This window comes from Castor canadensis, chromosome 1 (assembly GCF_047511655.1).
Source record: "Castor canadensis chromosome 1, mCasCan1.hap1v2, whole genome shotgun sequence".
Classification (NCBI taxonomy): domain Eukaryota; kingdom Metazoa; phylum Chordata; class Mammalia; order Rodentia; family Castoridae; genus Castor; species Castor canadensis.
In genome coordinates this window covers 138,659,772-138,677,981 of record NC_133386.1, presented here as the reverse complement: position 1 = coordinate 138,677,981, position 18,210 = coordinate 138,659,772, and the positions used below count along the sequence as shown (strand labels likewise).

The 18,210-nt window shown below is 37.3% G+C and overlaps 1 protein-coding gene across 7 annotated transcripts in view; it reads right to left on the bottom strand.

Moving 5' to 3' along the window:
• Positions 1-18,210, bottom strand: part of Fchsd2 (FCH and double SH3 domains 2) — a 272,221-nt gene that overhangs the window by 221,941 nt on the left and 32,070 nt on the right. For all 7 annotated transcript variants that reach the window (XM_074083602.1, XM_074083607.1, XM_020163919.2 and 4 more), the window contains exon 3: positions 2,032-2,077. In XM_074083602.1, the coding sequence (XP_073939703.1) occupies positions 2,032-2,077 (46 nt within the window). The remainder of the gene's footprint in view (positions 1-2,031; positions 2,078-18,210) is intronic.

Genomic DNA, 18,210 nt, shown 5'->3' with positions numbered 1-18,210 from the left:
TGTATTGTATATCTACCTATAAAAATATATCTATAAAGGGAATAATCACTGCCCCCTACTTATTAAAAGGGTTAAACCAGAAAGTATTTGTAAAGTACACAGTGTAAGTACACTGGGATCCAGTGCAAAGTAAGGATCCAATATATATTAGCTATCATCATTAATATTTATTATGTATGTACAGAAAGAAGGCTCAACAGAAATACTACGGATTATGTGAAGCAACTGATACATTATAAACACTCAACAACTACTTCTCAAATTAATGAGCTCTATCTACTTTTTAAGGAATAGATAATTTTAGGACTGACAAAAAAAAGACTGACAAAGCAAACAGGCCTGACTATAATAAAATTAGAATAAAATTAAAGCTAAAATCTACAAAGCATTAAAGAAAGAATATCATGACTCAACTTCATTATTTATAATGAGAATTAACAGTAGCAAGACTGGAGCTGTAGCTCAGTGGTACAGTGCTTGCCTGGCATGCGTAAGAGCCCTAGGTTCAAGTCCCAGCACTGCCAAACAAAAATAAAATAAAACAACAAAAAAATTCCTAGTTGGGCATGATGGTGCACACCTGTAATTCTAGCACTTGGAAGGCTGAAGCAGAAGGATCTTAAGTTCAAGGCCAGTATATGCTACAGAGTGAGACCCTGTCTCAAAAAGAAAAAGAGCTAAGCAATATGGTAGAGGCTTGGAGTCCCAGCACCAAGGAGGCTGAGATAAGAGCATCTTATGTTGAAGGCCAGACCAGGCTACATAACTATATAAGAAGGAAGTGGTGGTTCATACGTGTAATTCTTACTACTCAGAAGCAGAGATTGGGAAGCTCGTGGCTCTAGGCCAGACCAGGGAAAATATAAGCAAGACTTCATCTCAGCAAAGAAGCCAGGCAGTGGTGGCTCATGCCTGTCATGCCAGCTATGCAGAAAGCACTGTAGTCCTACTCTGGCCCCCAGCAAAAAAGCAGGAGACTTACTAAAACTTACTAAAGCAAAGAAGGACTGGTAGCCTGGCTCAAATGGTAGAGCATCTGCCTAGCAAATGCAAGGACCTGAATTCAAACCCTAGTACTGGGGAAAAAAAGAACAAGAAAGAAGGAAAGAAAAAAGAAAAAAGAGATGCCAGTGGCTCATGCTTGTAATCCTAGCTACTCAGGAGACAGAGATTAGGAGGGTGTGAAGACAGCCCAGGCAAATAGTTCACAAGACCCTATCTCAAAAAACAAACAAACAAAAAAAAATCACAAAAAAAATGGGGCTGGTGGAGTAGCTTAAGGTGTAGGTGAGTTCAAACCCCAGTACTGCAAAAAAAAAAAACCAGTAGCAACAATAGAGGTTACAATACAGTACTCTATTTTTTTCTCTCATATTTTAAATCTTTGCTGCAAATACAATTTTTGAAGGTAGGGGAAGGAAACTGTACATAGACAGTAACTGCCTAAAAGGACCTAAAATGTCTAAGCGATGATAAATTGTTTTTACATATGGAAGTAGATTTTTCTACACATCAGCAAAATGATATAGCAACAGAATTTCTTCTCGTATTATTTAGCTATCAGAGCACAAATAAGGGTCTAATTAAAATTAAAGAAAGAAATGCTTAAATTTTCCTAGAACAGCTCCAGACCATTCCACTGAAGGTGTACCACTCTCATCAATAGGGCTTTAATGAAACTAAGTATCTGACTAAATAAATTACAAAAAAATAACCTTTCATAAACTGGAGACAATGGGGTGTATGAAGGAGAATGAATAAATATACTTGTTAGATGTACTCATTATTATTAATACCTATAAATACTTTACAAATACTGTAAATAATGTTTTCTCACAGAAGATTCACAATCTTTTTTATAAGGAGCACCTCACTTGAAGATTAAAATGCAGCAAAAAAAGGAATCGAAGGAAGACAGGCAGAAATGAGAACAAAGGTTGGGGTACTAAGCTTCTCTCTCACAGCCAATCTGACCTTAGGTCAAAGCAAGAAAGGCATGCCTAGAACAGGGACCTCCAACTCCAAGCTTACCTGTGCATACTCTCTTTCAATTGCAGCTTTCTTCTGACTGAATGTCCTAAAAATACAAATGAAAATCAATTACCAAAAGTACAACTTAACAACTTCATGTAAACTTATCAACCACCTTCAAATACTACCTGATAAGATGTGTGAAAGAAAGAATAGGAATATTTTATTTCTCTTTACAAGTTTAGAAATACTGCTAACAGCATAGTTGTCTGCAGTTAGATGACCCACATTCAAAGCCCAGTTCTATCACTGCCAGTATGATCTCAGAGAAGTCCTTTAACTTCGACATGCCTCAGTTTCCCCCTCAGTAAATGCTGATAATAATAGTACTCACTTCATAGAGATATTGCAAAATTTAGTTTTCTGACATATACAAAGGGCTCAAAATAGTGTCGAGTACATAATAAATCCTATATAGATATAAGCTACTGTTATGAGAATGGTCATTATATAGTACCTACTAAAAATGTTTTCTGAACTTAACAGCCAATATAGACAGAACTGCAGAAAACAAAGTGAAAATCAAATTTATGATCAGCTTCTCAAAGAGAAAAATGGTCAAATCATTTTCTTTACTCCAGTTTTTTATAAAAGTTACAGTACAATGTAGAAGTATAATTCAAGAGGCTGAGGCAGGATGATTACTTAAACCCAGGAATTCAAGATCAACCTAGAAAACATAGCAAGGCCATATCTTTCAAATAAGAGAGAAAAAGTGGGAAAGGGGATGGGAAAGCACTAGAATAGAAAACAAAAACAAGAAGCCAAATTATCACTTGGAAATTAAATAAATTAACCAATATGACTGTGGATTCAGAAATGCAATTATTTAAGATCTTACTATGATTTGTTTTGAGTGAATAATCCCTTAATATTAAAAATAGCAAAAGGAAAAAGTCTCACTTTAAAGATTCATGCATATTTAAAAGTGCTTTAAAAAAACCAATTATATAAACATAAGGTTCTATATAATAAATGTCTCCATGTATTCAAGAGTTAATAAGGGCAGAGGATTCTGGAAAGACGGTGGGTAAGAAAGCACCAGGAATCTGTTGCCATCCTAGACCACAATGGCACTGATGATTCTGTCTCAAAAAGAACCCTGTCCTTAAAACATTAAGGATGTGTACTCTAATCACAGATTGCCACTGCTGAACACAGGAGTGCAGACAAAGAGGGGCTAACCATGCTTGAACCTCCCTCACACTGATGCAAGTCCCTCTTTCTTTGGCTGAAGTGGCTTTCAGAGAATTTAAGGTAGGCACGTTAATTTCATTCATTTTTCTCTTCTTCCCCTTTGGGAGCCAGGTATTGAAGGTAAGAACTCAGAAGTCGCTGCATATCCAAGGAAACTGGAAAAACATTGCACATAACCAGGAGAAGGTACAGGTTCAGAATAGAGCTGAGAAGACCTCATGTTAACACCTCAAGCCAGTCCTCAGCACATAAAAGACAGCAAACTCTAGGGAAGGAGATTTGCAGACTTACTACATTACTACTTTCAAATTCCAGTTTTCAACAAAAATCATAAATTTTACAAAGGCCCAGAAAAAGAAAAAAATAATAAACCAACATAAACTGTCCTTGAAAAATACCTGAGAGTACATCTAGCAAAGACTTAATTGACAAACTCTTACATAGATTTACTTAGAGGAAAATAAAAAAAGAATCCCAAAGATTCTAACCAAAAAAAATTCAAATTACTAAAATCAGAAATGAAAATGGTAAATGCTAACAATTCCATAGAATAAAAAACTGTAAGAATGTGCTACAAACAACTATGTGCCAACAAAAAGGATAAACTAGATTAAATAAAAAAGAACTTTCTCAAAAGAAGAAATTCAAATGGCCAAAAAACACATGAAAAAATGCTCACCACCTCTAGCCATAAAGGAAATGCAAATTAAAACCACACTAAGATTCCACCTCACCCCTGTTAGAATAGCCATAATCAAAAACACCACCACCACCATGTGTTGGTGAGGATGTGGGGAAAAGGGAACCCACGTACACTGCTGGTGGGAATGCAAGCTGGTGCAACCACTCTGGAAAAATTTTGGAGGTTTCTTAAAAATCTAAATATAGACCTGCAGTATGATCCAGTAATCCCACTCCTGGGGATATACCCAAAGGAATTCAACACAGGTTACTCCAAAAGCACCTGCACACCCATGTTTATTACAGCGATATTCACAGTAGCCAAGTTATGGAAACAGCCAAGATGCCCCACTACTGATGAATGGATCAAGATTGTACACAATGGAATTTTACTCAGCCATGAAGAAGAATGAAATCTTATCATTTGCAGGTAAATGGATGGAACTAGAGAACATCATCCTGAGCGAGGTTTGCCAGGCTCAGAAGACCAAAAATCTTATGTTCTCCCTCATATGCGGACTTTAGATCTAGGGCAAATCCAGCAATGTGATTGGACTTGGATCACATGACAAGGGGAGAACACATACTGGAGATATAGGAATAGGGAGAAAACCCAAAACATGAAAGCATTTGATGTCCCCACTCCAGAGGAACTAATACAGAAACCTTAAAGCGACAGAGGCTAACATGAGAAGGGGATCAGGAATCAGTGTAAGGATCAGTTAGAGATGAATCAACATGGGCTATAACACATTTGTACATGAAAGCAATGCTAGGAATCTTTCTGTATAGTTATCCTTAACTCAACTAGCAAAAACACTTTGTCTTCCTTATTATGCTTATGTCTTTTCTTCAACAAAATTAGAGGTAAGGGCAGTTCAGGTTCTGCCTGGAAGTGAGGAGGGTAGGGGGAGAAATGACCCAAACAATGTATGCACATGTGAATAACTGAATAAAAAACTAGATTAAATAAATTCCTAGAAACACAAAACCTACTAAGGCTTCACCACAATAAAATAGAAAATCTGAACAGACTTATAACTAGGATTAAGTAAGTAATCAAAAATCTCTCAGCAAAGGTAATCCCTGGATCTGGCCTCACTGGTAAATTCTACCAAACATGTAAAGAACTAACATTAATTCTTCTTATACGTTCCAAAAAATTGAAAGAAAGGAAAACTGTCATTCTTTGGGCCAGCATCATGCTGACATCAAAGACATAAAAAGACAAATATAAGAAAAGAAAATTGCAGACTAATTTCCTTTGTTAACATCGATGGCAAAAATCCTCAATATAAAACCAGCAAACCAAGTTCAGTATATTAAAAACACTATACATCAAGATCAAGTGGGATTTATTCCTGGAGTGCAAGGATGACTCAGCATACAAAAAAATTGATTGGTGAAGAGGTAGGATAAAGGAGAACGGTGGAGGGATGAATTCAAGTATGATATATTTGATATAAGAACTTTTGTAAATGCCACAATGTACCCCTAGCACAAGAAAAGTAATAAATAAATAAAATTCATCATTACAACAAAATGAAGGGAAAAACCACATGAGTAGGCCTGGGTGTGGACCTCAGTGGCAAAGCACCTGCCTAGCAAGCATGAGGGGCTATGACAAAAAAAAAAAACAAACACTCAACTGATGCAGAAAATGTATTTGACAAAATTCAATACACTTTCATGATAAAAACACTTACAAACCAGAAATAGAAGCTGTACATGAAAATCCCACAAGTAACATCATATTTAATGATAAAAGACTAAGACTAAGATCAGAGGGAAAGAACACCCACTTTTGCCACTGTTATTCAATGTAATGCTAGAATCCTATTAAGAGAGAAAGAGCAATTAAGCAAGAAAAAAAAAAAGACATCCAAATTGAAGCAGAAAAAGTAAAATTATCTCTCTTCACAGATGATACAATCTTATTTGTAGAAAACCTTCATGATTCCACAAAATACCTATTAGAGTTAATGAATGAATTCAGCAAGGTAAAAGGATACAAAGTCAACATATAAAATTCAGTTGCTTTTTATTTGGCAATGCTGGAGATCAAATCCAGGGCCTTCAGCATGCTAAAGCAAATCCTCTACCACCGAGCTATATCCACAGCCCTCAGTTACATTTCTATACACAATGAAACAACCAAGAATAAAATTAACAAAAAGTCAATTTAAAACAGTATAAAAAAGAATGAAATACTTAGAAATAATCTTAAACAAGAAGGTGAAAGACTTCAACAATGAAAGTTATAAAAATAATTCTGGAAAAAACAGATGAACATATAAATGGAAAGATGTCCCATATTCGTGGATGGGAAACTTCTTGTTAAGACATCAACACCATCAAAAGCACTCTATAGATTTAACACAATCTCTACAAAAATCCAGAAATGGCTTTTGCAGAAATCAACAAACTCATTCTAAAATTGCTATGGAATCTAAGGGACCTCCAAATAGCCAAAATAATGCTAAAAAAGAGGAACAAATCTGGAGGACTCACATTTCCTTATTTCAAAAATCACTACCAAGCTACGGCAATCAAAACAGTGTGGTACTTGCATAAGGACACACATACAGACCAACAGAACAGAATAAAGAGCCCAGAAATAAACTTATGTATACACAATTAGTTACTACATGAAGAATGCCCAAACAATACCAGGAAAAGATAGTCTTTTCAATAAGTGACCTTAAGAAAACTTGTATCAACATGCAAAAATGACCCTTACCTAATACTGTAAACAGGAAACCAAATCAAATAGATCTATGGCCCACATGTAAGACCTAAAACTATAAACTCTTAGAAGAAAATAGGGTAAAAGCTTCAGGATGTTGGATTTTGCAATGATTTCTTGGATATGACACCAAAGGCACAGGGAACAAAAGAAAAAATAAACAAGACTTCATGAAAATTTTTTAATTCTGTGCCTCAAAAGACACTAAACAACACAGTAAAAAGAATGAGAGAAAATAATTGGAAATCACAGCTCTAGTAACATCCAGATTATACAGAGCACTCCTAAAATTTAGCAAAGGACATTTCTTCAAAGAAGATATAAAACCAGCAAGTACATGAAAAGATGCTCAACATTGCTAATCATCAGGGATATGTAAATCAAAACTATAATAAAGTATCACCCTTTTGTACTGTTGGAGGAAATGTAAAACATATAGATAGAGATATACACACACACCTACTGTAGAAAATATAATGGTGGTTCAATAAAATTATGTGATCTAGCAATTCCATTTTTCAGTATATACTCAAACAAATTGAAAGCAAGGTCTCAAAAAAATTCTTATACACATTATTCACTTATTCATCTAAGTGTCCATTAAGAGGTGAGTGAAATCTGGGTGTGGTGGCTCACATCTGTAACCCCAGCTACTTGGGATGCAGAGAACAGGACGATCACAGTTCCAGACAAGCCCAGGCAAAAAGTTCATGTGATCCCCCACCTCAATCAATAAGCCTGGTATGCTGGTACACACCTATGAGCCCAGCTTCACAGGAGGCCACAAGTAGGAGGATCATGGTTTAAGGCTGACCCCCATGCAAAAATACATGTCCCTACCTGAAAAAGAACTAAGGCAAAAAAGGGCTAGGGCATGGCCCAAGTGGTAAAGTATTTGCCTAGCAAGCATGAGGCCCTGTGTTCAAACCCCAGTACCATCCCCTCACCCATAAAAAAGAGGTGAGTGGGAGTCAGGCATGGTGGCTCATGCCTATAATTCCAGCTACTCAGGAGGGTGAAGCAGGAGGATCGCAAGTTGAAAGCCAGCCTCAGTAACTTAGGAAGACCGGGTCTCAAAATAAAAGAGAAAAGGACTAAGATAGTTCAGTGATAGAATGCTTGTCTAGCATGCATGAGACCCTAGGTGAGATCCTCTCCCACCCCAAAAGAAAACAATACAGAATAGACATACAACAGAATAGTATTCAACATTAAAAGAAAGAACTTTGATGTATGTTACAACATAAGTAACTGTCAGCACATTACTGAAGTAAATTAAGTCAGACACAGAAAACAAATACTGGATGATTCCAATTATATGAGGTACTTTTAAAAAGTCAAAGTCATGGAGACAGAAAGGGCTGGGAGTAGCAGGAAATGGCAAGTTATTGTTTAATAGGTGTAGTTTTACAAGTTGAAGAGATTTCTGGAGATGGATAATGGCTTCAAAAACAATATCAATATATTTAACATCCCTGAACCGTTAAGGATATTCATGTGAAGTCTACAAGGAAAAAAGAGCTAACTCTTTCATTCTAAACATACATATCAACTGATTTAAATAGTCTTAGTGGCAGTACTGACACACCTCGACAGTACTGAGGTTTGAACTCAGGGCCTCAGGCTTGCTAGGCAGGCACTCTACCACCTGAGCCACTCTACCAATCCTGCATTTTTAGTTTTGGTTGAATAGTTACATATCTACCCATTAATTTCTTCTTCCAAAGAAAGAAAAATATAGTATAACTAGCACCCAAAATTAACAAAATAAGCATTTGGAAATCTATTCATTATAATTAATGTATTATGAGAACAGAGAAAAGACTTATACTTGAATGTATACCATATGCATATACTTTTTATTAAGGTGAAATTCACATAGCATACAATTCATCATTTTAGGAAAAAAAATTTTTTTTGGTGGTACTGTCGTTTGAACTGAGGGCCTCACGCTTGCAAGCACCTGCTGTACCACTTGAGCCACTCCCTAACCCATCAATTACCTATTTGAAAAAGTATACAATTTAATGCCACCTAGTGTACTCACCATGTTGTGTTGTACAACCCTCTGGTTCAAACTTCATCATCCAGAAAAACACCTTACCCATTAAATAATCACTCCCCATTCTTCTCTTCCCTCATCCCCTGGTAACCACTAATGTGATTCTGTAACTTTACAAATTTGCCTATGCTGGGTATTTCATATGAAAGGAATTACACAATATGTGACCTTTTGTGTCTGGCTTCTATCACTTAACATACATTTTTAAAAAGTTTCATCCAAGTTGTGACATGTATCAATAGTCCTTCCTTTGTATTGCTAAATAATATTTTACTGTGAATGTACATTTTGTTTATCCATACATTTAGTGATAGACATCTGGGTTGTTTCTCATCTTGACTATTATGAATAATGCTGCTATACTTATACAAGTTTCTTGTGGATATACATTTTAAATTAACTTGGGTGTATTACTAGTAGTGGAACTATAAGATCATATGGTAATTCTATGTTTAACTTTTGAAGAACTACTAAACTGCTTTCCATAAAAGTTGTACCATTTTATATCCATACAGCTTTTTAAATTTAATACTTAAATAAAACAATCTTTTTATTTTGCAGTACTGGGGTTTGAACTCAGGGCCTCATGCTTTCTAGGCAAGTACTATACCACTGTCTAGAAAGCCCTTTTTTTTTTTTTGCTTTAGTTATTTTTCTGATAGGGTCTTGCATTTCTTTTACCTAGGCCAGCCTCAGACCATGGTCCTCCTACCTACAGCCTCCCGTGTAACTGTAATTATAAGCACAAACCACCGCACCTGGCTTATTTATTGAGATGGGTCTTGCCCAAGCTCTTTACCCAGGCTGTCCTGGAGCTGCAATCCTCCCAATCTCCATTCCCTGAGTATGACAGGCATGAGCCACTGCATCCAGCCCCAAACTAATCTTTCAAAATAAGCTGGGTGTAGTGATACATACTTGTAATCCCAGCTACTTTGGAGGCTGAAGCAGGAGAACTGCAAGTTCAAAGCCAGCCTAGGCAACTTAGTGAGATCCTGTCTCAAAATAAAAAGGAGTGGGGATGCAGCTTGGTGGCACTGCGCTTGCCTAACATGTAATGCTCTGGGTTCAATTCCTTGTACTGCAATTGACTAATTGTGTTTGTTCAGAACAATCCTATCTGTCCATTATAAAGAATATAGCAGCTTTATATATACTGGTATGGAAAGATGTTCTCAAATAATTCATACTATACATTTATTGGCTGGTTAGAAGGAGCCAGGCCCTATATAGGTACTGATGATAGAGCAGCACATAAAACAGACATCAAGAAGGACTAGTAGTTTATCATTACACAAATAATATTTAATTCTAAATGAAATAATTAGAATCAGTATAAAGGAAGCTATATTATCCAGTATTTTTTAAGGTTTAGAAGAGGCCTGGGGACATGGCTCAAGTGGTAGAGTGCTTGCCTGGCAAGTATGAGGCCCTGAATTCAATTTCCCCCCTCAAAAAAATGCAAGTTGTCATCATAAACCAAGATGTCATTTAAAAAAAAAACACTAACATATACCTTTATAAAATATAGACACCTCTACATACTTACAAGTACCTGGAAAATACATATATGTGGAGGGAGTACTCAAAGAATATTCTCCAAATTTTCTTAAGAGGAAGGGGTCATGGGTTTCTTAATTTCCATTCTGATTCTATGGAGGGACCCAATAATCACTTTTTATCCTTTGTTTGCTTTTGTTTGCAGTGCTGGGGATCAAAGTAGGGCCTTGTACATACTAGACAAGTGTTCTACTGCTGAGCTACATCCCCAGACCCCATATTTTTTCTATAATTAGGAAAACATTACTTTCAACCACTCATACACTAAAGTGAAAAAATGTATCCACATTATTTAGAAAGGAATAAGAATAAATGCCTACACTGAGGGTGTACCTCAAGTGGTAGAGCACTTGCCTAGCATGTGTGAGGTCCTGCGTTCAATTCAAAGTAACAAAAAAAAAAAAAAAAGCCTCCTGGGCGAGAACTACTGTGACCTAGGCACTTCTTCCCTTGGCTGGTTTTATATTGGATTCTGTGAGCTCTGACAGTTCTTCAGCAAATTATCCAATCTGAAGGTAGTTTTGAGACCCCAAAACTTGTAAGTTGTGTCAGAAGTGAAAATAGTCTTGGAGACCTCCAAACTTGAAGCTGGGATCAAAGTGAAGATAGATTTAGGACTCCTGAACTTGCAGCTGGTATCAGAATTAAGAAGGGTCTTGAGGGACTCCCTATCTCTGTAATGATGAGCCCACTGAACTTTATCACCAGGATTAAAAAAAAAAAAACAAACAGCTAAGAATGTTTAAATTTAGTAGTAGTAGTAGAGATAGGATATCAATAATAAATTATGAATATTAAAAATAAACTTATCCACCAGAATAGCTAAAATTAAAAAGGCTAATAACTCTAAATATCAGAAAGGATAAGGAACAATGAAACTACCGTGTTGTTGGTAGGAATGTGAAATGTCACAAGCACTTTGGGGGAAAGTCTGTCATTTCTTATATAATTAAATGTATATCTATCCTGACACAGCAATTTCAATACTAAGTATTTACCAAGAGAAATGAAAACATATGCCCATAAACACTTACACAAAAACAGTTATAACACTTTTAATCACAGTCAAAACAGTCCAGGTGTCCATCAATGGGAAAACAGATAAACAGTGATATACTCTTACAATGAAATAAAACTTGGCAATAAAAACAAACGAAGTACAAAATGACCACCATATTTTTGCTGAATTTGGTGGCCTAGTATTTCACAAATGACACTGCTTAAATGTAACTAATAATGGGATATAAAAAATATTTTCTTAAGTGGGCAGCAAATGGGATAAGGGAACCACTGCTTAGGTATCAGCACATTGACAACTCTTTCATAAAGAAATCTTTATAATTTTGTTCTAGAATACAGTGGCTGTTTTTAAAGGTATTTCTACAGAAAATATTGCAACAGCAATAAAATGACTGAGAATACAAAAAAAATTGTACCTAAGCAAGCAAAATGAACAACTGAAGCTGTACAAGTCTAGCAGAAATCAAATTATTTGGCTTGTAATAAAAAATATTAAAATACCAACAATATTCACTGAATACCTTCAGGATCTCAGAGCTATTACAGGTTCAGTTCCAGGTAAATGTAATAAAGTAAATATTGCAATAAAGCAAGTCACACAATTTTTTGGTTTCCCAGTGCATAGGAAAGTTATGTTTGCATTATACTGTATTCCAATAAGTGTGCAATAACACGTCTAAAAATGTGTTAACTTAGAAACATTTTTCTTTTAAAAAGCTGACAATTATCTGACTCTTCAGCAAGTCATTATCTTTTTGCTGGTAGAGGGTGTTTCTTTAATACGGATGGCTGCTGACTGATCAGGGTGGTGTATGCTTAAGGGCAGGGTGTCCGTGTAGTTTCTTCAAATAAATAAACAGTGAAATTTGTCACATTTTCCTTGTGTGAACCATTTATTTGTAGCATATATTGCTGTTTGCTTTTACCCCCATAACTGCAATGGAATTTTACCCATGGAACTTTAAAACTGGAGTCAATCCTCTCAAACCCTGCAGCTATTTTATCAACTAAGTTTACATACATTTGAAATCCTTTGCTGTTACTTCAACAATGTTCAGAGCATCTTCACCAGGAGTAGATTCCACCTCAAGAAACTACTTTGCTTACTCATAGACAAGAAGTACCTCCTCATCAACTAAAGTTTCATCCACATACATGTATCCACATCTGCAGTTACTTCCCCCACTGAAGTCTTAAACCCTTCAGAGTGATCCATGAGCCATGCAGCAAACACAAGGCCCTGAGTTCAAACCCAGTACCAACAAAAAGAAAAAAAAAGTGATCCGTGAGGACTAAGATCAATTTCTTCCAAGCTCCTGTTAATGGTGGTATTTTGACCTCCTATAAATCAAGAATGTACCTTATTTTGTTTGGTTTTTTGTTTTGTTTTGTTTTGAGACAAAGTCTCACTATGCAGCCCAGGCTGGCCTTGAATTCAGGATGCTCCTGCCTCTACCTCCTGAGTGCTGGGATTACAGTCATGTACCACCATGGCCAGCTACAGCTACAGATGTTCATTTTAGGGGGGGGGAGCAAGAAGGGTGGAATCTGGTCTGCTTATGTAGCTCAGGCTGGCCTCAAATTCATCATCCTCCTGCTTCCACCTCCCAAGAGCTGGGATTACAGCAGTGTGCAACACCATGCCCATGCCTCAGTGGCAGACCATTTACCTAGTGCATATAAGGCCCTGGTTCAATTTACTTTTCCCATATTCATCAAAGGAATCACTATCTATGTCAGCTAAAGCCTTACAAAATTCATTTTTAAATCAAAAGACCTGAAAATCAAAATGGACTGCAGAATAGAGACTATCGGGAGGCATTAAAAGAGCCTTAGTCTTGTTGAACATCTCCATCAGAGCTCCTGGACAACTAGGAACTTGGTAGATGAGCACATACACACCTACACACACCTACACACACACACACACACACACACATTTAAGACAAGGTCTCAGAGTGCTTGAACTATGTAGCCAAGGTTGGCCCCAACCTCATGCTCCTTCTGCCTCCACCTCCCAATTGCTGGGATTTCAGGCATGTGCCACCATGCCTGGGTATAAGCAGTAATACTTTCAAAGAAATCTTTTTTCCAAGTGGCAGGTCTTAGCAGTGGGCTTAAAATATCCAGTGAACCACACTGTAAACGGATGTGCTATCATCCAAGCTTTGTTGCTCTGTTTATATAGAACAGAGATATTAGATTCAGTGTAATTCTTTTTTTCTTTTTGACATTACTGTGGTTTGCACTCAGGACCTCACACTTGCTATACAGGCATTCTACCACTTTAGCCACTCCACCTGCCCTATATTTAGTATAATTCCTAAGGACCTTAGGATCTTCGGAACTGTAAATGAGTATTGGCTTCAACTTAAAGTCACCAAAAATTATATGTTCTCCCTCATATGCGGACTTTAGACCTAAAACAAACACAGTAATATTATTGGACATGGGTCACACACTAAGGGGAGAACACATACATGAGGAATAGGGAAAGGCAGGAAACCCAAAACTTGCAAGTGTTTGATGTGTCTACTGTAAAGGAGTTAATATAGTAACCTTAAAACAACAGAGGTCACTATGGGAAGGTAACTGGGAATTAGTGAAGAGGTCTGGTAAAGATGAATCAATTCAGGTTGTAATACTCATGTGCATGGAAGCAATGCTAGGAATCTCTCTGTATAGCTATCTTTATCTCCACTAGCAAAAACGCTGTACTTTCTTATTATTGCTTATGTCTGCTCTTCAACAAAACTGGAGAAGAGAGCAGAACAGGTTCTGCCTGGAAGACAGGTGGGTGGGGGAGAGGGGCGGGGGGAGAAATGGCCAAATGTATGCACATATGAATAAATAAAAATTTTTTTTAAAGTCACCAGTTGTAGTAGCCCCTAAGGAGAGTCTGCTTGTCCTTTGAAGCTTTGAAGCCAGGCATTGACTTTTCTCTAGCTGTCAAAGTGTCAGATTATTTCTCCTTGCAATATAAGGCATGCACCTGCAGTAAAATCTGTTGTTTAGCATAGACACTTTCTTCAATGGCCTTAGATAGATTTTCTGGATGACCTGCTGCAGCTTGTACATCAGCACTGGCTGCTTCCCTTGGTGCTCTCATGCTATGGAGATGGCTTCTTTCCTTAAACTTCATGAACCAATCTCTGCTAACTTCAAACTTTTCATCTGCAGCTTCCTCACCTCTCGGCCTTCACAGAACTGAACAGAGTTCAGGACCTTGCTCTGGATTAGGCTTTGGCTTAAGGGAATGTTGCAGCTGGTTGGCTCTAAGCAAACCACTAAAACTTTCTCCATGTCAGCAAAAAGGCTACAGTACTTTCTTTATCATCTGTGTGTTCCCAGGAGTACAATTTTTCCCTTTTATTCACAACTGGCTAACCATTTGGCACAAGACGCAGGCCTTTCAGCCTATCTCAGTTTTGACATGCCTTCCTTCCTCACTAATCTTAATCATTTCTAGCTTTTAATTTAAAGTGAAATATATGTAACTCTTCCTTCACTTGAAGATTCAGAGGCCACTGTACGAATTCAATAATTTGAACATTGTTTTGTCTCAGGGAATAGGGAAGCCCAAGGACAGGGAGAGACAACATTTATTAAGTTCCCCATGTTACATAGCACCCCAAAATAATTACAATAGTAACAAAGATCACTGATTACAGAGCACCATAACTGACAAAACAATAATGAAAGTTTGAAATATTTCAAGAATTACTAGAATGTGGCCTAGAGATACAAGGTGAGCACAAGCCGTTGGAAAAACAGCACCAACAGACTTGCTCAAAAGAGGGTTGTCATGAACTCTCAATATTTTGCTCATTTGTGTTCTTTTTATTTTAATGTAATTTTTCTGAGATGGAGTCTCACTATGTTATATAGGGCAGTCTTTAACTCCTAGGCTCAAGATAGTCTCCTGCTTCAGCCTGTAAGGCAGCTGGGACTACAGGCATTGCACCACCACACCCAGTCTCAAACTATCAATTTTTAAAAAACGCAATAGTCTGTGAAGCACAATAAAACAAAGTATGCCCGTATAAAGATGAACAAGACAAAGACCTTTCTTTCTAGGGATTCATTAGCATAAGATATAAACAGATGATGCCAACACCCACAAATAAGAAGTAGGAAGTGCTCTTATTTCTTATCAATTAGGGGCCCTTGGGCAGGTTAATTTTCCTGACAGGTGCCCTAATCTCCTATCAGTAAAATGAGAATAAAAACAATACCTACCTCATAGGATTATTATGAGAATTAACTAAGTACATATTTGTAAAGCGTATGGAATAAACTCGGCACATGACAAACGCTATGAAAGTATTTATTAAATATGCAAAAATAACACAGTCCACAATTTATAATTTATGAAGATTAATCCAGTTTAAACATTTGGACCGAGTACACAAAGCATTAGCAAAAAATACATTTTAAATAACCTCTGGTCTTAAATAATAAGAAAAAAGTCTGTATCTCCCCCTTCTCTCAGAAATTGCCCAAAAGCAACAAAGAACCATAAGTACACACATGACCTTCAATGAAACTAGGAGATATATGACAGATAAGCAGACAACAGGTCAAAAAGCAAGACAAAGGAAATGATAAGGCACGAGGCTCCAAAACTCAAGTGGAAGGAGTGCATTTCTTCACACATACTTCCTGAGATATGAGACTTAGAAGTCAGCACTTTCAACAACAAAAACAGGGAACATGGGCTGGCAGAAGGAACATCCCTGTTCATAGTTTGGAGAAGTAGAGGAGACAGAACTAAATCAGGAATCACACAAACAAGCCATGCTGGCAGAAACCGACTGCTGGTATGGCAAAAAGCTCATGAGGCCCCACACGGTGGGCAGCCCTGCAGCAACTCTGCTTCAGATTAGCTGAGGAGAAAACTTTTTAAAACTCATACATGCAACCCTGCTCATAAAGAAAATTACTGGAAGACAGTAGCTACCCTGGGCTACCAACATCTGATAGCCTTTAAAAAAAAAAAAAAGTGCTACAGGAGAAAAAAGAAACCAAAAAAAAAAAAAAAAAAGGAAAAAGGAGTAAGATTTATACAAATAGAAATTCTTAAAGAAGGAAAAGCTGGGTACAGTGGCTCATGCCTGTAACCCCAGCTACTTGGGAGGTGGAGATAGGAAGATGTAGGTACAAGACCAGCCCAGGGCAAAAAAAATTAGTGAAACCCCATCTCAAAAAACAAGTTGAGCATGAAAGTGCACATCTATAATCCCAGCTACACAAGAGGCATCAGTGGGAGGATTATAGTCCAAAGACAACCCACACAAGAAGTGTGATACCCTATCTGAAAAATAACTAAAGGGAAAAAAAAGAGGGGGGTTTTAGGGATGTGGCTCAAAGGGTAAAGGGCCTACCTAGCAAGCATGAAGCCCTGAGTTCAAGCCCCTCCCCCCCAAAAAAAGAAAGAAAATACCAGAACAGAAAAAACATGACTGCTGCCAGGCATGGTGGTACATACCTATAATCCCAGCAATCAGGAGGCAGAAGCAGGAGAATCTCCAGTTTGAGGCCAGCCTGGAGCTACATGAGACTCTGTCTCAAAAACCAGACAAATAAACAAACAAAAAAGATGGTAGCTAAAGAACACACTCATCGGGAAAAGTCTGCCATGGAGCAGATAATATGTAATCATATATTCCATGTGACTTTTTTTTTTTTTAGTGGTACTGGAGTTTAAACTCAGGGCCTAATGCTTGGTAGGCAGGTGATCTATCACTTGAGCCACTCCTCCATCCCTTTTTTGTGTTAGTTATTTTTGAGACAGGGTCTCTTTACAACTACACTAGTATGGATCATGATCCTCCTACTTGTACTTTCCCACATACCTGGGGTAACAGGTGTATACAAACTACCCCAGCCCTCAAATGAGTATTTAAATTTAATCTTTTTAATTAGTGAAACAAATACCACTTTCAGATAGAATTACAGAATGTCAACTCACAAAAGAATGGCAATGAAAATATACATCTTGTCTTCTTCCTGACCCTAGGGGTAAGTTTCAGTCTCTCACCACTGTCTACGATGTTACTTGTGGACCTGTCATGTATTATTTAACATAGTAAAGAAGTTTTCTATTCCCAATTTGCTGATCTTTTTTTTTTTTTCCCAATACTGGGGTTTGAACTCAGGGCCTATACCTTGAGCCACTCCACCAACCCTTTTTTGTGAAGGGTTTTTTCAAGATAGGGCCTTGCAAACTATTTGTCTGGGCTGGCTTTGAACTGCGCTCCTCCTGATCTCTGCCTCCTGAGTAGCAAGGATTACAGGTGTGAGCCACTGGCACCCGGCTGCTGAACCAGTTTTGATGGGGGTCTCACTATGTAGTCTGGAGCTCATGATCTTCCTCCCTCAGCCTCCTGAGTGCTGGGATTACATGTGTTTACCACCACACTTGGCCTGTGGAGTATTTTTATTGTGAAAGTGTTAGATTTTGCCAAATACTTTTTCTGCCTCTATTGAGATAATCATGTTTTACCCCCTTTGTTCTATTAACATGGTATATTTCATTAACTGATTTTCATATTTTGAACCATCTTTGCATTCACAGGATAAACCTCATTTGGTCATAGTGTCTGTATATCCTTAATTCTTTTTTTTTTTTTTTTTTTTTGGTGAGACTGGGGTTTGAACTCAGGGCTTCACACTTGCAAAGTAGCTGGAATGGCCTTGAAACTCAATCCTCACAATCTCAGCCACATAAGTAGCTAGCATTACAGACATGAGTCACTAGTGCCTAGCTGTATTTATCCTTTTAATGTATTTTAAGGCCTATACTTGTTTATAGGTCTGTTGAGAAATTATATTTCTTCTGTTTCAATTTATGTGTCTCTAGGAATTTGTTGGTTTCACCTAAATTGTCTAACTTGCTGGAGAACACTGTTCA